Below are 19523 nucleotides of genomic sequence, written 5' to 3'. Positions count from 1 at the left end.
AATATAAAAGTATTAGTTTTTTTCTCATGAGATGATTTATAGAAAGTAATAACCAAATAAATATAAAATTATCATACCTTAAAACCTGCTTGCTTAAGAAAGTGCCCAAGTTTTCCAGTTATCTCTTGAAACCTTTCTTGTTGCCAATTAACCTGATAAAGAACCAACTTATTTTTAAAATTATGCTTCAGAACAAGATAAATAAAATTTAAATTTCTGCAATATAATCAAAACTAAATAATATATAAATATAAAATCTATTAAGTTCGAAATTTATTAAAATTAAAACTCAGAACATAAGCTATTACCATTAACATGACCTAAAATTAATTTTTCCTGAAATAGACAGCCTATAAACAATATATTTAGATTTTTTTTTCCCCCAGTAACAAAGATTGAACCCATGACCTTGTGCCTGCTAGGCAAACACACTACCACAGAGCTATATCTTCAGACTTAGATTTTTTTTTTTTTAATTAATGGATCAGCCAGGAAAACTGCAACTTTATTTTTCCATATTTTTTCTCAGTGCATGACAGTTGTACATATGGTGGCATTTGTTGTTACATATTCACACATGCATACAACATAACAATAGAATTTGGCCAATATTAGCCCTAGAATTTTTTATATAGGCTAAAAGGATTTCAAATTTGCAGAGAAAGAGTGAACAATTTATTAAATTGTGCATGGATTAATTACTAGAATAAAATAAAATTATTGACACCCACCCCAGCCAATCAAACTAAAAAACATATGCAATATTAACTCTAGATAATGATGTGCAATATTTAGGGCTAATTATACTAATGTCTGCAACTTGTGTGAAAACTCATGACAACTAAGATGCATTAATGAATGAATTAAAAAATTAAGAGAAAAACCTAATCAAGTAAATAGTAAGAATCTTAAATAGTGGGTATATTATGGGTATTCACTGTAAAACTGATTTTCTTTACATTTGAAATTTTCATACAAAAAATGCTAGGTAATAAATTAGAAGTACATGCAATAATGATACTATAAGAGACCTAATAGAAACTATGGGTGAATAATTATCTGATCCTATTTTTAAAAAAGTACCTAAACATAAGTTAAAAAGAAAAGTTTACATATTTAAGTTCACATCTAAAATACAACATAATCAAAATGAAAATGAGCAAATGATACAAATAATTGCAAAGGAAAAATATTTAAATATAAAAACTCATGGAGAGTACAATTTATTTTATTTTATTTTATTTTTTATGTGGTGCTGAGGATCAAACCCAGTGCCTTACATGTGCTAGGGAAGCGCTCTACCACTGAGCTGAGCCACAACCCCAGCCTGGAAGAGTACATTTTAAAAAGATAAATATTATGTTTTATATATCAAATTGGGAAGTAATTTTTTAATAATTTTAGCATTGATAGGCATTTGGGAAAGTAAATATACCATGTGTGCCAAGATAACCAGAACATTTCTCAAAGGCATCTGGACATATTGAGCAAGTCTTAAAAGATATATTTACTTAGGCCCAGAAACTTCCCTACAATACATTATTTCTAAATACACATTCATACACACATAAAAACTACTGGAAATCTTAAAATTTACAGGTCTATTTAGATAAATCACATCATGAAAACAGACTAGAATAAAGCTATAAAAAATAACCTTTTATCTAATGATTATTAATTACTTGCAAACATGCACAAGAACTTTTGTCATTTTTTTAAAAAACGAATGGTAATATACTGTAACCTCATGTAAATACATTCTTACCTAAAAAATAAATTGGATGAATATACAAAATGATTTCATACTTTCTACCACAATAAATGTGTATTATTTTATAATTAAAAATAATTTTCAGGTTTCAAAACTGAACTTTGAAAATATGAAGACATTCTTCCTTAAACTTTATTAACATCTCATTTATTTCATCTCAGGAAAATGGTTTTATTTTGAAAAATACAGCAACTTGGTTACTGAAATGTGTACTACTCACATATGAAATCATCCATATGGGCAGAATATTACCTTAATTAGCATCTAAACATATTCTCACAAAGCCTACAGGTACCTGATCCATTTTATTGACTGCAACTGCAAGCTGTGTCACCCCGAGAGATCGGACCAAAAGGCCATGTTCTCGTGTTTGTCCTCCAGTCTCAAATCCAGCTTCAAACTCTCCCCTGCTAGCATCTACGACCAAAACGGCTACATCTGCCTAAAGAACAGAAAACAATCAATAAAAATAATACCATACTACCTTAATTCAAAAGTCAAATTATTCAATTAACTGGTCAGATTTTAAAGGCAGACCCCTAACTGGACCCCAACCTGACACCAAACAGTACAACAAATGAAACAAAGGAATTAAAAAAAAAAAAAAAAGTACTAGCATGTACCCACATGACACAAAAAGCAGTGATATAAAAAACAAGAAATTCCATAATTGATTACCTAACCTCTAGGCAGAGTGAAGAAAACACAAACAAAATGAAAACACATAAACAGGGACAAATATTCTCAACATATAAGGTAGAAGTTAAAATCTCAATGTGGAATATCAAAAAGAGAAGAAAGACACATCTCCTTAGAAACTAGTGAAGATACAAGCAAGCAATCTGTTAAAAACAAATAGCTAACAACAAAAAAATTCAATATCACTAGAAAAAATGAGAAAAAAAAAAGTAAATTTAAAATACATGGACTAATTCCCCCAACCCTGTATTCTGTTTTTATAAGTCCACACATTGAAGATTTAAGACTAAATTATTCAACTTTAAGCTAGGGTGCTGCAAGATGGGCATGCTCACATGCTACTGCGGACTCTTTAAATGTTCATATTTCTGAAGGGCATTTTCACAGCAAGTAAAAATTATGCATATTTCACTTCTATGAATTTATCCTAGATAAAAACTATGGATCTACAAAGATTCATCATAGTATTATTTACAATGATGAAAAAAATTATGAGTGAAGGAGTTTTCAAAAAATAACTAAGTCATCCCCAATGACTACTGAAAAAGAACCTTGTATAACAAAATTTTCTAACCTTCATGGATTATTTTGTGAATCAAACAGTTCTTCTTTCATACTCAAATTACACACACACACACAAAAAAAAAAAAAAAAAGGAGGAGGAAGAGAAAGCTAATGTTAGGATAGCTGGGTCCTTTACAGGTTTCCATTATTCTTTTGTGTTGATGGCTCTTTATTTCCATGTGGCGGATACAGACTGTAAAATGTGCAATAAACAGTTTATAACCATAGATGTCCCTCCAATTTCATTCTTATCATTTACTTGTCGATGTACTGTCTGAACATTTTTTAAAGAACATTCACTTTCCCTTTCACAGTTTTGCCTTGAGTGCCCACCTCTCCTCAAAGAAATCTATCTGCTTCGCAGTAATTCAGCATACAATGACCAAATGTGATCGCATTCCTTTTGCTAGTTATCTCAGATTGATCATCACTTTATTGCAAGGATTTTCTGATATTCCACCCACTTCGGTTAGTGTTGCTTTTGGTCAGAACATGATCCACAACAGTGTTTCTCTCTGTTGCTTCCTCAATGACAGTAGGTTTGTGCTGTCCAGTTTTTTAAAAAAATTCACATATATTTACATCCATTCTCACCATAATGGGAAATGAAATGGACATAAAGAATTCATCAGATACTATGCTCTTAAACACAACTTTATGATTTAAATTAAAAGTATCATCCATATGCTTTGTTTGTTGTGGCATTTACACTATTACTTTTTTTTCTTACTCTTGTCCCAATACTCCTTCTGCTTTACTTCTACTCTTACATACAGTATTCATTTCTAATCCTTCAGAACTCCTAAAACCAAACGTGTTCAATGAGATCCAGTTCTTCTGATCAAAGATTCTTAGTTCAGAGTACAAACTAGGCCTGGTACAGTAGTGCATGCCTGTAATCCCCTGGGAGGCTGAGGCAGGAGGAACACAAGTTCAAAGCCAGCCCCAGCAACTTAGCAAGACCCTGTCTCAAAACAAAAACCAAAAAGAGCTGGGGATATGGCTCAGGGGTTTAGGGACTCTAGGTTCAATTCCCAGTTCAAAAAATAAAAGTAAAAATTGGAGCAACCATTCTGCAAAAGGGCTTTTGTACTCATACTTTTTAAGTCACTAACATATCTCATACCTCAGAAAAATTGTCTTGTCACAGAAAATGGGGAGTAAACATACAGACATACAGACTTAATCTCCAAACTTACAAATCCTAGGATCAATAATTGTAAATCTCTTTCTTGTCAACTTTTGCTAACTACTGTAAATTTTACCTTTTTAGGCTGAAATCTGAAATTCATTGAATTGTATGGTTTACCTCAACCATGAAAGATTCAAAATTTGCTTTGTCGTCATCATATGCCCACAATGCTTTCCATAGGGTTTGGCACATAGAAAGAATTCAATAAGTACTGAAAAATACACACGTGCACGCATACACACACACACACACACACACACACACACACACAAATATGTAAAAGAAATTAAAACTGTATTGCATCCTTTGGTAAAGATACTCCTCATGGGTATATTATGGGGTATTAAAATGGGGAAAAGGCATCCTTCACAGAGTTCTTGGAAGGATTATATTACACTGAATGCATAATGAACATCTAGTACATTGTCTAGCCTGTATCGGGTACTAAATCATTTTGATCTTTTATAACATTTAGTCCATGAATCTTAAATTAATATTCTAAAATTCTATATTAACTTTCTTGGATAGAGTCAAATAATTTCTCATTTATCTTCAATACACACACAAACACACACACACACACACACACACACACACACGCTACACTACACACACTTGTTTTCTTTTTTTGGTACTAGGGATTGACCCAGGGAAACACACCCACTAAGCTACATCTTCAGTCCCTTTTTTAATTTTTTATTTTGAGACAGGGTCTCAAAATTTGTGATCTTCCTGCCTCAGCCTCTCAAGTTGCGAGATTATAGTCATATATATTTTAATTTATTCATATAATATCCTTTTTCAGTTGGTAATGCTTCTAAGTATTCCCTTTTAACGAACAGAACCTTGAATTGATTGCTTGAAGTCATACTTCTTTCAGTGTTACACAGCCGAATTTCTGAACTCTTCATATCTTCTGATAATAATCGATTATAAAAGAAATCAATGCCCTATTGTTTAAATTACTTAAAATAATATCCTTGACATTTTTTCAGTATACTTATTAAGAATCACATAAGTTTATAAATTACAATTGTTTTCCAATCCTTATAGAAAGTAAATAAAATCTGAATTGTCCTGAGTACGGGAGATAGTTCCAGTTGTCACAGCTGTCACACACCTATATGACAGCTGTCCATGTGTTGGGACCTTTCTGATCTTTGCTAGACAGTGGGAAATGGTGCTTTTAGATTTCTAATCTGCAATTTCACATTTATGAATGAATAAACTCTTATAAAATAAATACAAAATTTTTTACAAATGAAGTAAATAAACCACTGGGTCATGAACCCCAACCCAAGCTTCATTATTTTCTGCATAAATTAGTCCCTTAAAAAGATACAGGACTTGAAAATAGAGTAATAAAGCAAAACTTGAAATAATCATTTCAACTTATCAATAAATGAAATATAAGGCTATGCTTCTTAATTACTTTACCATTATTTTTAACTACAAAAAATTCATAGCTTTTATAATATTTGCTTCTTCATGAGACAAAAGAAATGGCTTTATAAAGTTCACATAAAGAGATTGTGAAAAATACATTTCTCAATTCTTTCAGAATGTTCAAAGTTAAAATTTTTTAAAGATTTTTTTAGTTGTAAATAAACACAATACCTTTATTTTATTTATTTATTTTATGTGGTGCTGAGGATCAAACGCAGTGCCTCACACATGCTGGGCAAGTACTCTACCACTGAGCCACAACCCCAGACCCTAAAAGTTAAAATTTTTAATTTTAAAATATTTTAAAAGTTAAAATCCTAGAATTACAAACTGCACATCAAGAAATTTATGTATAAGCTGGGTATGGTAGCGCATGTCAGTACTCACAGCAACTTGGGAGGCTGAGGCAAGAGGATAATGAGTTCAAAGTCAGCCTCAGCATCTTAGTGAGGTCCTAAGCAACTCAGCAAGACCCCATCTCTAAATAAAATATTTTCAAAGGGTTGGGAATATGGCTGTGTGGTTAAGAGCCCCTGGGTTGAATCCCCTGTACCAACCCCCCCAAAATTTATATTTAATCAATGTACAATATAGAATTAACAAAATATCTGGTACCTGGGCTGCTCCTGTAATCATATTTGGAATGAAATCCTTATGGCCTGGAGCATCCATTAATGTAATAACTTTAGTCGTAGTTTCAAACTTTGTCATACCAACATCCATTGTTACTCCCCTTCAAAACATAAAATGATTAGAATGTACTGTTATAAATAATCAGTGATATGGGTTAAATTACTTACCAATAGGTTAAATTATCCAAATTTTTATTTCTTAAATAGACCATTCTTTTGAAGAACAAATCTATTAACTGGGGCTGGAATATCAGCTATAATAGAATGATACCCATTTGGCTTTAAAATAAGGTTGTGAATACAGTAAGAGTTCAATCAAAATGATAGGTTTTTTTCCCCTTTCCTTAATTTTTTATGACAAATAGTATAAATTATGAACAAAGAAAGCTTAACTAGGACATTTCTAGATGGGAGAAAAATACATACTAAGCATGAGAAAAGATAAAATGAAAAACCACCATCAAGAGGTAGTGGTCCTTGTGTTCTGTTATACTTTACTAATTAGAGAAAAACACTTTAAAAACTTCCATTTGACAAGCTGATCACACATTTATAAAATAGGAAATGTCAAAGGAGATGACCAATTTTTTGAAAATTTAGAGAGATGAAAGCAGTCGGCTTCATTTCTCATTTCATCCTTCTTGGAGACCAACACAATGCCTCTTTTCAGTCACAAAAATGAAAATTCAGATTAAAAAGCCAATGAAAATCTACAAGAGCACTGAGTCATTCTAGAGCTCTAAGATTTAGAAAGGGAAATTATGTGGACAATAAACAAGGTTTGCTCCAGGATCATTGAAAATTAAGAAACAACAGTACTCCTTTTTACTACCAAAATAATCCCAATAATCACAATAAACAATAAATAGGTTTATCCCCTCAGTAAAGATAAAAAGAAGATAAAATGGGTCTCCTTCGTCAAGTCCTTTGAGTTTAACTGAAACCACCAGCTACTTGAGTTTGCCAAAGTGATGCATAATTCTCTTCAATAATCTTCAAATCATCCAGGAACCACAGGCACCGTGAGAATAGTCATGAACCATCACCATCTGAGTTCCTCCCTAGACTATCTGACCCAAGTGTACTCCTCTGGCCCGTCTGTGGTCTGAATTTGTAACCCTGAGAATATGAAAATGTCACTCAGCTTACTAATTTCTATTCTTCGACATGTGAGAACAGAGGATACAAATATTTAACGTGACTGGGTAAGCAACATAATGTATTTTAAAATGCTATTAGGAACATATAGGGAGTGAGTTAAAACTTCTAATATGCACCTGGAAGCTTCTGCTACCTACAGAATGAAAAATATTCTAAAAAGTATGTCATACTGAGTAATACAGAACTGGCAGTAGCAAAACTGTGACAGCTAAGTAGCAGACACAGAATTCAAAAAAATAAAATGGTTAATCATTATAGGTATAAAGGAGATTATTAGTCATTCTAACTTCAGTTATATTGTTCTCAAGCTCTTTTCCTATTTAATTAGATGGTATGACGGAAGCTAAAAGGCCATAAGCTTCAATAATCTCCTTGTTAAACAGGAAGAAATAATTTAAGCTTCTAATATTTTCCTAAAATTGGCATCTGCACAGTAGTTTTTTCTTACGAGGGTGAAAAACAGGTTTATGATGCTACACAGTTTACAAGATACCTATAAGGGAATAAAGATCACTATGACATAAATTTCTATTTATCAGAAGAGCTAAGCAATACTGTGGCCTGCTTTATTGAGAATTACCTAATATAACGTAGACTAAGACCTCAAGAAAATAAACATACACCTAAAAAAGTATGAAAATCTAGATATATTCTCTAATCATATTTAGATTGAAGACAGTGGGGAACACAATTCAATCCCTTTGTTAATTTAGGACTTTTATGGGACTTCACAGGTTATTAGTCATTATCCTGACATAATTGGTGTATTTGCCATTTTGCTTAATTATTAATGTGTCCTTTGGGTTTCCATCCCTAATAGCCCTAATATGATTTATATGGTCACTCTAAAAAGACTTCAAAAGAAATACAATTCTTTTGTCAGAAGTATGTATCCACATTGTTCTGCTAGAATCCCTCCAAAATTGGCATTAAGCACCAAAACAGAGACATAAGGAAGAACTGGCTATATTGTATCTGTACAGTAGGATGTAGGTTTAATTATGTCACTGTTCGATTTTTCATGAAAACATAGTACGTAAAGTATAAAATGAATTCAGTATGGTATTTTGAATTCATTGGTCATTTTGAATCCTGACAGAAGACAGCTTACTGTAGTTCACCCTTCCTTTATAACCTAATGTAAAATTATAAGTCTCACTCATAAATTTAATTCAAAAATCAAAACAATTTGACATATACTTAGAGAAACGACAATTGAAACCTCTCCTACAGAAAAATTAGCTTCAGATATCTGTCTCTTCTTTCTTTGTGTCTTAATTGTTTTTCATAAACATTCTTTTAATCTTGCAGAATTCGAAAGGGGAAAAAAGTAATTATGGTGAACAATAAAAATAATTCCCTGATTATTAAAAGCATTTCATGGTATGATTTACATATTTAACACATATTACACACTTAAAAGATTATCATTTCAAACTGAAAATTTTTAAGTAAGTGACTACCTTTCCCTTTCTTCACCAGTCTCATCCAAGACCCATGCATATGCAAACGAAGCCTTGCCAGCCTTTTTAGATTCTTGTTCATATTTATGCATTGTTCTTTTGTTTACATTACCCAGAAGATAAAGCATATGGCCCATCAGGGTACTTTTCCCAGCATCAACATGACCTAAGGAAAATTGATTCAGGATTAATACTGGGTACATTTTCAGATGTTGCTCACATTGAGGCACTGCAAGGATATGTGATTCAACAGTTCAGGTCAGTGTTTAGAGTAATAAATACTAATTTTTATCAAATGACAGTTAAAACATCTAAAGAGATCGAGCATGTCTCTTTGGAGAGGGGATAAATTTCCCTGATTCTTGGAAATACATGTCAATTCCAAAATGTTCACAAAATGAAAATGCCACAAACCAAATCTAATGATTGGTAACTTAGCATTATTTCACCCAGGGTAACCAGAAAGCATTATGATGCAATGCCCCCTTGCATTATGTCCATTATACCCATGGGGACATTCAGAATTTCTCTGCTGCCTCTAGACACAGTCAGGCTAAGACAGAGCTGACTGACAATCCAGAGGAACAGAAGGCATACCAATGACCACCAGGTTGAGGAGTTGCTTCCCGCCTTGCCGTTTCTCCAGTTCTGCTTTCACATCTATTTGCTGTCTCAGCTTGCCAGCCTTTTTCATTGGTGTTGGTGTCAAACTCTGTTCTTCTGAGGTTTGAATGTTGAGAGGTGGAAGAGATGATTTAGAAACGGTGTCAAGAACATCAGAAGAAGCAATGCTGGTATCTTCACCAGGAGGTACTTTTTGAGGTGTCTGGAAACTATGACCATTTTCTTCAGAAGTTACTCTACAGAAAGCAGATAGGAAAGAAGTGTTTGAAACCAATTTGACTGATGTCCTATAAGTGTTGTAAGGGCAGCAAAGATGTCTCTTCAAAATTCTTTACATTCCAGACTAAAAATGATCCCTTTTAAGTGGCTAGTGTCTGTTAAGGTGGAAATGATAAGTAGTCAGAACCAAACCACATAAATACAGACTCCCAGGAGAAGAAGGCTATCAAAAATAAGATATGAAAAACATATACTGTAAAATAACTGAAATTCAAAGTCCGAGCCCATTGCTTTTGCCATATAATCAATCCTGTCAAAACACATGACATAAAGTAGATATTTTATAAAAATAGCACCAAATATGTTGATATAAACTAGTATTAAAAATCATTTTACCACTAATTCATCATTTTAACAGGACTATAATCTTTTCTGCTCAAACACTAAGCTTAAGAGAAATATCACTAAATGTCTACTGTTTCTTAAATTTTTTGTCAAAAGAGCTTAAATTCATTTGTTCAACAAGCACTTGATTTACTAAAATCTACAACATAAAATAGGGATTGACATTGCAAAGAAAAAAGGATACAGAAATGAAATAATTATCTGTGGTTCATAAAAGCTTATGCTCTGAGGGACTCATATACATAAAGTAGAAACAAGACTTCCTAACTTAATTTATCCTCTCCTTGATAATGATAATGCCTTCCAAAAGTAAACACTGCCCTTAGTGCTTCCTCAGCTCTGTGACTGACTACTCCCAGCAGAAGGAGCACCAGCACCATCACCTCATGCATGGCCATAAAGCATGCAACCTCACCAACCAGATGACACTATGCCTTGCACTTACTTTGACAGATAGGATAAACAGAATTAGGAATAAGAGTAGGTTAAATTGAAAGATATTAAAAATGAAACCAATTATATCCAACTCAAATGGAGCTGACAAAGATTGCAATACAATGGAAATGTGTAAGAAGAGTACATCTATTTCCTTCTTGCCCACTGTTAACAAAAGTAGACAACATTTACCCTCTCAGGACAGTTTTATAGGCTCAACATTAACCCTTTATCTTATTCCTCAGGAAAAGAGACATATTAATTACATTTTCAACTTTATTAAAAACCTCACTGGTGGCACATGCATGGAATCCCAGCTACTGAAGAAGTTAAGGTAGGAGAACTCCCAAGTTCAAGGTCTGCCTGGGTAACTCAGGTAGATTCTGCCTCATAAGAAAAAAGAAAAGAGAAAAATGGGGCAGGGAATGTGGCTCAGTGGCACAGCACCCTTGGTTTCAATTTCCAGTACTGCAAACAAACAAAACAAACAAACAAACAAGCAAAAATCCCTCATATCCATTCTCACTGTTTTTCAAATTTCTTCTAACCAATTTAGGTGTTCATTTTTTAGCACTGCTTGGACAGATGAGCTCCATCTTGAACTACCAGGAAAAATATTAGTATGTGGAAGCTGACCCCACACTTTTAAATCAAACTTAAAGGTGTTAATAATTCAGAATTGGGGGTGGCTAGGGAAAAATAGAGGTACTTTGCATTAGGCAGAGGGGGAGAGGAGAGGCCATGGGGGGAGAAAGGATAGTAGAATGACTCAGACATTATTACTCTATGTACATATAAGATTCACAACTGGTGTGATTCCACATCATGTACAACCAGAATGAGAAGTTATACTCCATTTATGTATGATGTGTCAAAATGCATTCTAATATCATGTGTAACTAATCAGAACTAAAATAGTGTATATAAAAGTATTCTGCCCAAATGACTAGACATAAGCTCTGGTTTTGATCAGACCTGGGAGAAATCTCAATCTCTGGCTTCAAATCTTTTTGTTCTCAGTTACAGAATCTTTTCTTGAGAGGAAAGCTTATAATAAATCCATATGAAAAACAGATAACAGTAGACAGTTTGGCTGGAAGAGTGGGCCAGTCCTAGAAGTTCAGCATACCCACCACTCCATGAAGCCATCTGAGGGGCGACTTGGGAAATCAGGGCTGACCTGACTGTTTCATCTACAATTTAATAACTGGAAAGGTTTGCTTTTCTCTCACTTTCAATATCACATTCCCTTTTTAAGTAAATCTTAAGTTGCAAATTAATTAATTAAAATTATATAGTGTTAGAGGAAAATGACCAATGCAATTAGAAAAGCATCTTTAGGTAAGTCTGCACTTAGTAAAAACTTCCACATATTATAACAAAAATCAATGTTTTAAAACTTGAAAAATCTCCAAGAAAGGTCTAAAAAAATGATCATTCTAAATTCAGGTTTATAACTACTGACTGCTGAGAATGAAAGAAAAAGTTGGTTAAATTTTTTTTAGGTGCTTTCTGGTATAATTTTGTAACCTTATTTAATATTATAAAAAGACTAGTTTCTTTTTCTCCTATACTATCTTTCCATAAAAGGGACTATTAATAACGTATTAGAGGCTATTAATTAACATACTAAAGGCGAATAATTTAATTTTAAGAGGTTAAGTACAGAGTATTTGTTCTATACAATGTTCTAACCATTTTTGCTTGCATATATTTTGTTAGCACATATTCTTTGTTTTATTTTAGAGACTTTTGGTTTCCAAGCAAATTTAACATATCTGTGAATGCAATTTTTGACAGACTTATTTCTCAGATTTTAAAACTAAATTTGAGCCAAGTGTGGTGGCACATGTCTATAATCTCAGAAACTAAAGAGTTTGAGGTGGGAGGATCATAAGTTCAAGGTTAGCCTCTGTAACTTAGGGAGGCTTTAGACAACTTAGCAAGACCCTGTCTCAAAATGAAAAATAAGTAAAGAAAAAACAAACAAACAAACAAAAAAAAAAAAAAACCTGGGGTGTGGCTCAGTGGATAAGCACCCCAGGTTCAATCTCTGGTACAAAAAAAAACCCAAAAAACAAAAAAACCCACAAAACCTACATTTAAGAAATTTAAGAAATAATGTTTATCCAAAGATTTATTTGCAATTTCAAAAAAGTCACAAAAAGGACTAGGGCTGTAGCTGAGTGTGTGAGGCACCAGGTTCAATCCTCAGCACCACATAAAAATAAATAAAATAAAGGTATTGTGTCCATTTACAACTAAAAATAAATTTTTTGAAAAGTCACAAAAAGGTTGAACTCAAGTTAAATAACCTACATGTTCTAAATTTTTCACATTCCATTTCTGAATAAAGAAATACTTATTCTGTACCATACATTACTTGCTGTCTCATAAATCAGATGTCAGAAAAACTTAAATAAATTATCTCTATTTTTAAATTTATATCTTAATCCACTCTCTCAGAAATGATCTTATCAACACTGAACACACTGTGATATATGTTATTAGCCCAAAAGCTTAAATAAGAACCAAACTTGTAGGTATTTTAACCTTAAAACTATATATGAATTTATAGTATATTGCATATTAAATTATCATTTCAACTAAGTTAAACATATTTAGCAAACATTTGTCCAAGCACTCTTTCAAAGACTTTGATTCCCAATGTTCAGACACAAAACTAAGCCTATGAAACTAGAAAGTCTGCTGTAATATTAAGAAAAAGACTGACTTTTTAAGCTACTGATTTGTATAGATACAAAAGTGCTTAGAATGATAAAATTACCAAAACAAAACAAAAACATCTTAAAGGCTATTTAGTTCTCAAAATATTAACTATCCTGTACTGTTTTAAAGACACCATTGGGAAACTATAATACTGAAATCTTGACTAAAAAGTGTTTTCTTATGCTTCTGTGCACTTTCTTGAGACTAAACTAGAACATCTTAAATACTCATCTTTATTATAAATCTCAAAAATGTCTATGAAAGTATAGCTTGTTTGGCCTTCAGCACTATTAAGCATTTCTGAGTATCTTAATCTGTAATAAATGACATTCTGATGACTTCTTCCATAGGCCACCATCAATGTTGCCTCATGGGCTTTTTTTTAACCTGTACAGTACTTCCAAATTTGTTTTTATAATATCAATAAAGTACAGAGGTGGGAACTATTTGCATAATTATCTATATTTCTTCTTCATTTATTACCCATTATTTTTATCATTATTCAGAGAACTAAGCATCTACTTCTAATATAATTCTCTAACATTTACTTCATGTTACTTTTAAGACTTCTGAAACCTTCTACATTAAGACTATAAAATTCCTAGGACACTGTATATTCTTTTTACTTTATTTCTCCTTCTCAATGGAAATACTAACACAATAGGATTAAGTGGCATTTAAAATATTAAGTATATAAAGAGTATTTATGTGAACTCAACCCCAATTAAGAGAGAAAAAAGACATACATTAAGCTTCTGTAATTGAATCACAACTCAAAATTATTTTAACAGGTTAAACTTACTCAAAATAAAAACTGACTTTTTCTTTCATTTAATCATTGAACTAATATATACTGAATGCTTACTATGTCCTAGATCTGGACACACTGAGGTTTTTTTCTCTTTTTGAGGGGCAAAACACATAAATTTAGAAGTAAAAGTAGACACACAGAATGATTGGAAAATGTGAAAAAATTTTAAGAGGATTTTAAACAGTGCATTTGAGACTCAAGCAATTCACTTTTCTTGTCTATAAAGACTCCTGGAAGAATTTTAGAGACTTGATATTTAAAAAATAGAGAACAGCTGCTACTAATTTATGACTTACTATCACTTTTCAGTAGATATTTGAAATTCTAGGTGTGTTTCATTTTATGTATTTCCTACAATATTACATTTTATTCAATAAGAAAATCTAAAAGAGTTTAAATATTTTATTTATTAAAATTTAAATTGGTGATTCTATGATTCACTGACTCCATGTAACCCTAAACCATGATTACCTATGCCATCTAATGGTAGAAGAAATTCCCTACCTCGACATGCTAGCTTTCACAAAATCGATATAAATTATTTATGTAAGGAAATTAACAGTAAGATGGAGTAATACACACAGTCAAGGCTAGAATTCAAACTAATTTTTCATCCCCAACTCTGTACTGTTATACTGAGGACATGGGATAATTCAATGATGACGTTATATTATGTAAAACTGAAAGACATTCTTTTTCTAATAGACTAATAGGTCACAATATTGATTCCATAAAGTGGGGAGAGAGACTTAAAATCTTACCCAGGTACTTCAAATCCCATAGTTTGCTTCTTTCCAGATACAGTCATTTTAGCAACTTTTGGCACAATTTCAGATTCACTTCGAGATGACTGAGATCCTACTGATTTTCCTAATTAAAGAGTAAAATATAAAAGGCTAAGTTAATTTCTAGAAATATATATTACATGTTATATAAATTATAGACTATGACAATTTTCACAGAATTTTTGTCTTTATAAACATATCTTTTCTCTAAAAAAAAAAATAGGTGAGATACAAATGCTGAAAGAAATTCTATCACCCCATTCTGGGAAATACCCCATTGTCAAGATTCTCCTTTGCTTAACCTCCACCAAATCTCTTCCTAATTTTGAACTGACTGTTAAGTTTCAGTAGTAAGAGGTCACAAAGTGGTTTCTGCACTGAGTCTTATTCTGACATTTTACCTAGACCATCTAACTCCCTCTCCTACCACACACCTTAAAAACACTAAAACTGTTTTCCCAGTTAGCAGATGGCTCAATTATTTTTAATCCTGTGAGATTTATAAACTGATGAACAAGCTGATAGTCTGCTCAATTTTGTTAGAACACTGCATGTATTTTCCTTATACACACTAGACTTAGTAAGATATCTAGAAACTACAAATATGGGGAAGAGGTTGATCTAGAAACTGAATTAACATAAAAGAAATTACAAACTAGATCAAATGTATATCTGATTCTTATATAATTTTTTGAATTTTTTAAAAAATGTATCTTCATAATTTCCACAAGGAGTACCATCAGGATTGAATATACATAAAATATACATAAAATATACATAAAATGTGAAAAAATGCATTTCTACATTGGTAAACATATAGAAACTACTTAATTCAGAAAGATAATGTCCAGAACTCACTCAAAATATTTATTGTTTGCCTTCTACATGCTAAGCACTGTGCTGGAAATACAAAGGTGATTAAAAGCAGATATATGCTTGTGCTCAGAGAACTTAGTGTAGTGGGGAAACATACTACATAGTTACAAAAATGCAAAATTAATACTTTACTAGTGTCATAAAGAATTCATTTATAGTGCCAGGTGCACCCATGCCTGTAATCCCAGAGGCTCCGGAAGCTGAGGCAGGAGAATCGCAAGTTCAAAGCCAGCCTCAGAAACTTAGTGAGGCCCTAAGCAACTCAGCAAGATCCTGTCTCTAAATAAAATATTATTTAAAAGGGATTGGGGATTGTCTGAACAGTTAAGTGTTCCTGGGTTCAATCCCCAGTACCACAAAAAAAAAAAAAAAAAAAAAAGAATTCATATATAGTACCCTTAGATTTGATGATAGGGCAGCTGGACATGGTAGTGCACATGCTTGTAATCCCAGCAGCTTGGGAGGTTGAGGCAGAAGGATCACAAGTTCAAAGCCAGTCTCAGCAATTTATCAAGGCTTTAAGTAACTCAATGAGACTCTATCTCTAAATAAAATACAAAAAAGGGCTGGGGATGCTGTTCAGTGGTTAAGCACCCCTGGGTTCGATCCCCAGTTCCAAAAACAGAAAGAAAAGATTTGATGATAGGGCACACATGAATTAGAGAGCTTCTCTAGGAAAGTGAGAACTGGAGCTAAGCTATAAAAAAGAAATTAACTGGCATACAAAGGAAGAGCATATTCAATAGAGTAACTTGTATTAAAATGACCCTGTAGAAGAAACCATGGTACTTCAGAGTGTGTGAAAGCAGAAGGGGAGCAAAGAGAAGCTGGAGAGGCAAGGAGGGTGAGCCATGCAGCCCTTTTAGGCAACACCAAAGACCCTAATGTATGTTCTACAGAAAATATCACTTAAATGAGAAAAGCAAGTGGTAAAAGGGGAAAGTGAAAGGAGAGGAGAAAGTGGAAGGACAACCAGTTTGGGCATGGGAAATCATAAGATTAGGTCCATCTGAGATCTCTAAAAGGGAATGTCAAGCAGGCAGTTTAACATACTGATCACACTCAAAGAGGTCTGAGCTGATACATTTGTGATTCATTAACACCTAACTGGTAGTTGGCAACACAATCACCAAAGGAGAGAGTAGTTTAAAAAAAAAAAAAAGTGGTCCTAGGAGGATAATAGCCTGCAGCAAGGTAAAGGAGAGCCAGGAAAGGGTAGTACCAACGAAGCTAAGGGAAGAGAGTGTTTGATGGAGTTGGCATCACCAGGATCTGAGGGTGCTGGCCAATCAGTCAACTGAGAAAAAAACTGAACGTTCACTGGTGAAATGATCTCCCTATATAAAGGTCACTGGTTGAATTAGCAAGAATCATTTGAAAGAAGTAAGGGAAAGTAAACACCAGACAGGTTAAAAAACAGAAGGAAGGTGAGAAAACAGAAGTAGAAGTACATATCCACTAACTCTCATCAAAATCCACAAGCAATGAAAAATTGGAAGTTCTTTATAACTTAAATAACTAAAATGAGACTATTTATCCACAATCCTTATTTATCTCACTTAAAGTGAAAAGCTACACATTTCAGAGCAGAAATAACAAATGTGTTTAATTATAAGGTGCTTGCTCTACAACCCACTGGAGCAATTAACACCACACATGGTACATATATGGTAATGCTTTTCTAAATCCAAAAAGATTTGTAAATCTGAATCAAATCTGGCCCAAAAAGATTTAGGCAAGGGACTGTAGATGTGTAAAAATGATTTTTTTTTCTTTTCTATTTGCAGAAAGGATTTAATAAAATCAATTGATTTACAAAGTAATGGTAAGGCTGAAAGAATAAAGCAAATCTTGGAATCCAACCTGCAGAATAAGCAAGCTACAGAGTAAAAGAAATGATGTATTTGGCCACACAATTCTTTTGTTTTTCTCCAGTGATGTGTTTTCCACCAATTGAACTTTGATTTTTTAAATTTTTAATTTATTTATTTTTAAATTTATTTTATTTAGCTTTTAATTTTTTACAGACTGCATTTTGATTCATTGTACACAAATGGGGTATATAATTTCATTTCTATGGTTGGTATGAAAAATGATTCTTTTTAAAGATGTCTGGCTGGAAAGCGAGAAATGCAGAATGATAGAAGGGAGATGTGGAATCAAGTTAATGAAAAAGATAAAACTGAAAGGGATCGGTTAAACACATGAGGAACAGATCATCAATATTTTAATTTTTGAGAAGGTGGAAAGGATAGAGTCTAAAGAGCAGGTAGAAACTAAGATTAGAAAAAGGTTCTTTTATTGCAAAAGAAGGCAGATGTGCATGTTTAGGAACTGGGAGATAAAAATTCCTAATGGACTGCTTTTATTTTCTCTTTAACATAGCAGCTAGTAATCTGCAGTGACAGAAGTTGGGTGAGAAATGTAGAAAGATCTGGAAAGTGAATAAGGTTTTCAATAACTGTTGCTCAAAGAAGAAAGGGTTGAACATAAAAATTAGGGCAAGTGTTGGATAATGTTGCAAACAGGTTTAAGGTTCTAACCAACATGCAACAGGATAAAGCAACAGTCACTGAAGATAACCCCCACCAAAAAAAATATTAAATTTTTTAGAGACTGTGAAATCTAAGCTGGATAAATGAAATGAAAAGGGAGACTACTGATATACTATAGAGAAAGTAGAAGGGTAAACAGGTGAAAAGGTCTGGTATGAGACAGTGAATTGCTGATGAGAAGTGAAGGTCACAGAAAATGGAGCTGTCAAGGAACAAGCACTTGTTTCAGATCAATGTGGTGACTTCCATATAGATGCACTAGAGTAAGTTATGACCATGCAGAGCCGAGGATGGAGAAGAAAACTATGCCAGCAGCTAAAGTTTGAAGGATAAGGAAAAGGAGTCGTGAGATTGTTCGGCAGATGACTGCAGCAGAGCTAACAAAACATTGATTCAGGCAAAAGACCTGAACCTCAACAAAGCAGAGATTAAGGGAAGAAAAAAGGATGGAAGAATAATGATGTTGGAAGGGCAGGAAAGAGAATAAAGTTGATCTCCCTGAGGTTTGAGAGGATACAAATGAAATGAAACAAGTAGGAAAATAGAGTTAGAATTATAGAGTGGTTGGCCTTTCAAGAAAAAGCAGTTCCCAGAGTTAAAACAAAGGTGAAGGGGTAAGTGAATAAGGAAGGAGGATACTTAGGACATGATAAAAATGGTGTGGTGATGAGGCGTGTGAGTGTTGTGTGGGTGAGTGTGTACGTATGCAGATAGGAGGGAGAAAAGGGATTCCCAATTGAGTAAAACAAGGGAAGGAGGCATGGTGGATTTGGGCCTCTGTTTTAAGAATAGGAAACAATAAAAGGAGTCTCAATCCAGGCTCTACAGGACTAATTCCAACTTCACATTCAGGTTCACTTTTAATCTCTTCCAACTATGTTCATATAAAAACTTTCCCCACTTAAATATTTAGCACATTAAATACTCCAATTCTGACTTTTAAAAAGTGGGTGGATCACCCAAAGACAGAAAATCTAAGCAGAAAGAAAATCACTGTGATCTAGCACTATTTCTTATGATCCAATAAATAAGGCTTTTGTTTGTTTATCTTTATTTATAGGACATCAAATCCAGGATACAGCATTTCAAAAATTTGGTTAAGTAGAAGTAAAAGAAAGCAGCCAGCATTATGCATCTGAACAACAAACACTAAAG

At 33.1% G+C, this 19523-nt stretch overlaps 1 protein-coding gene across 1 annotated transcript in view; it reads right to left on the bottom strand.

Moving 5' to 3' along the window:
• Hbs1l (HBS1 like translational GTPase) overlaps window positions 1–19523 on the bottom strand; it is an 89944-nt gene that overhangs the window by 18678 nt on the left and 51743 nt on the right. Inside the window, exons 5-10 of the mRNA XM_047558065.1 lie at window positions 14914–15022; window positions 9526–9788; window positions 8929–9094; window positions 6288–6405; window positions 2067–2213; window positions 78–152 (exon numbers count right to left, since the gene is read on the bottom strand). Coding sequence (XP_047414021.1) covers window positions 78–152; window positions 2067–2213; window positions 6288–6405; window positions 8929–9094; window positions 9526–9788; window positions 14914–15022 — 878 coding nt within the window. The remainder of the gene's footprint in view (window positions 1–77; window positions 153–2066; window positions 2214–6287; window positions 6406–8928; window positions 9095–9525; window positions 9789–14913; window positions 15023–19523) is intronic.

This window comes from Sciurus carolinensis, chromosome 7 (genome assembly GCF_902686445.1).
Source record: "Sciurus carolinensis chromosome 7, mSciCar1.2, whole genome shotgun sequence".
Lineage (NCBI taxonomy): Eukaryota > Metazoa > Chordata > Mammalia > Rodentia > Sciuridae > Sciurus > Sciurus carolinensis.
The sequence above is the reverse complement of the archived record's forward strand: the minus strand, read 5'-3'. Positions and strand labels throughout refer to the sequence as shown.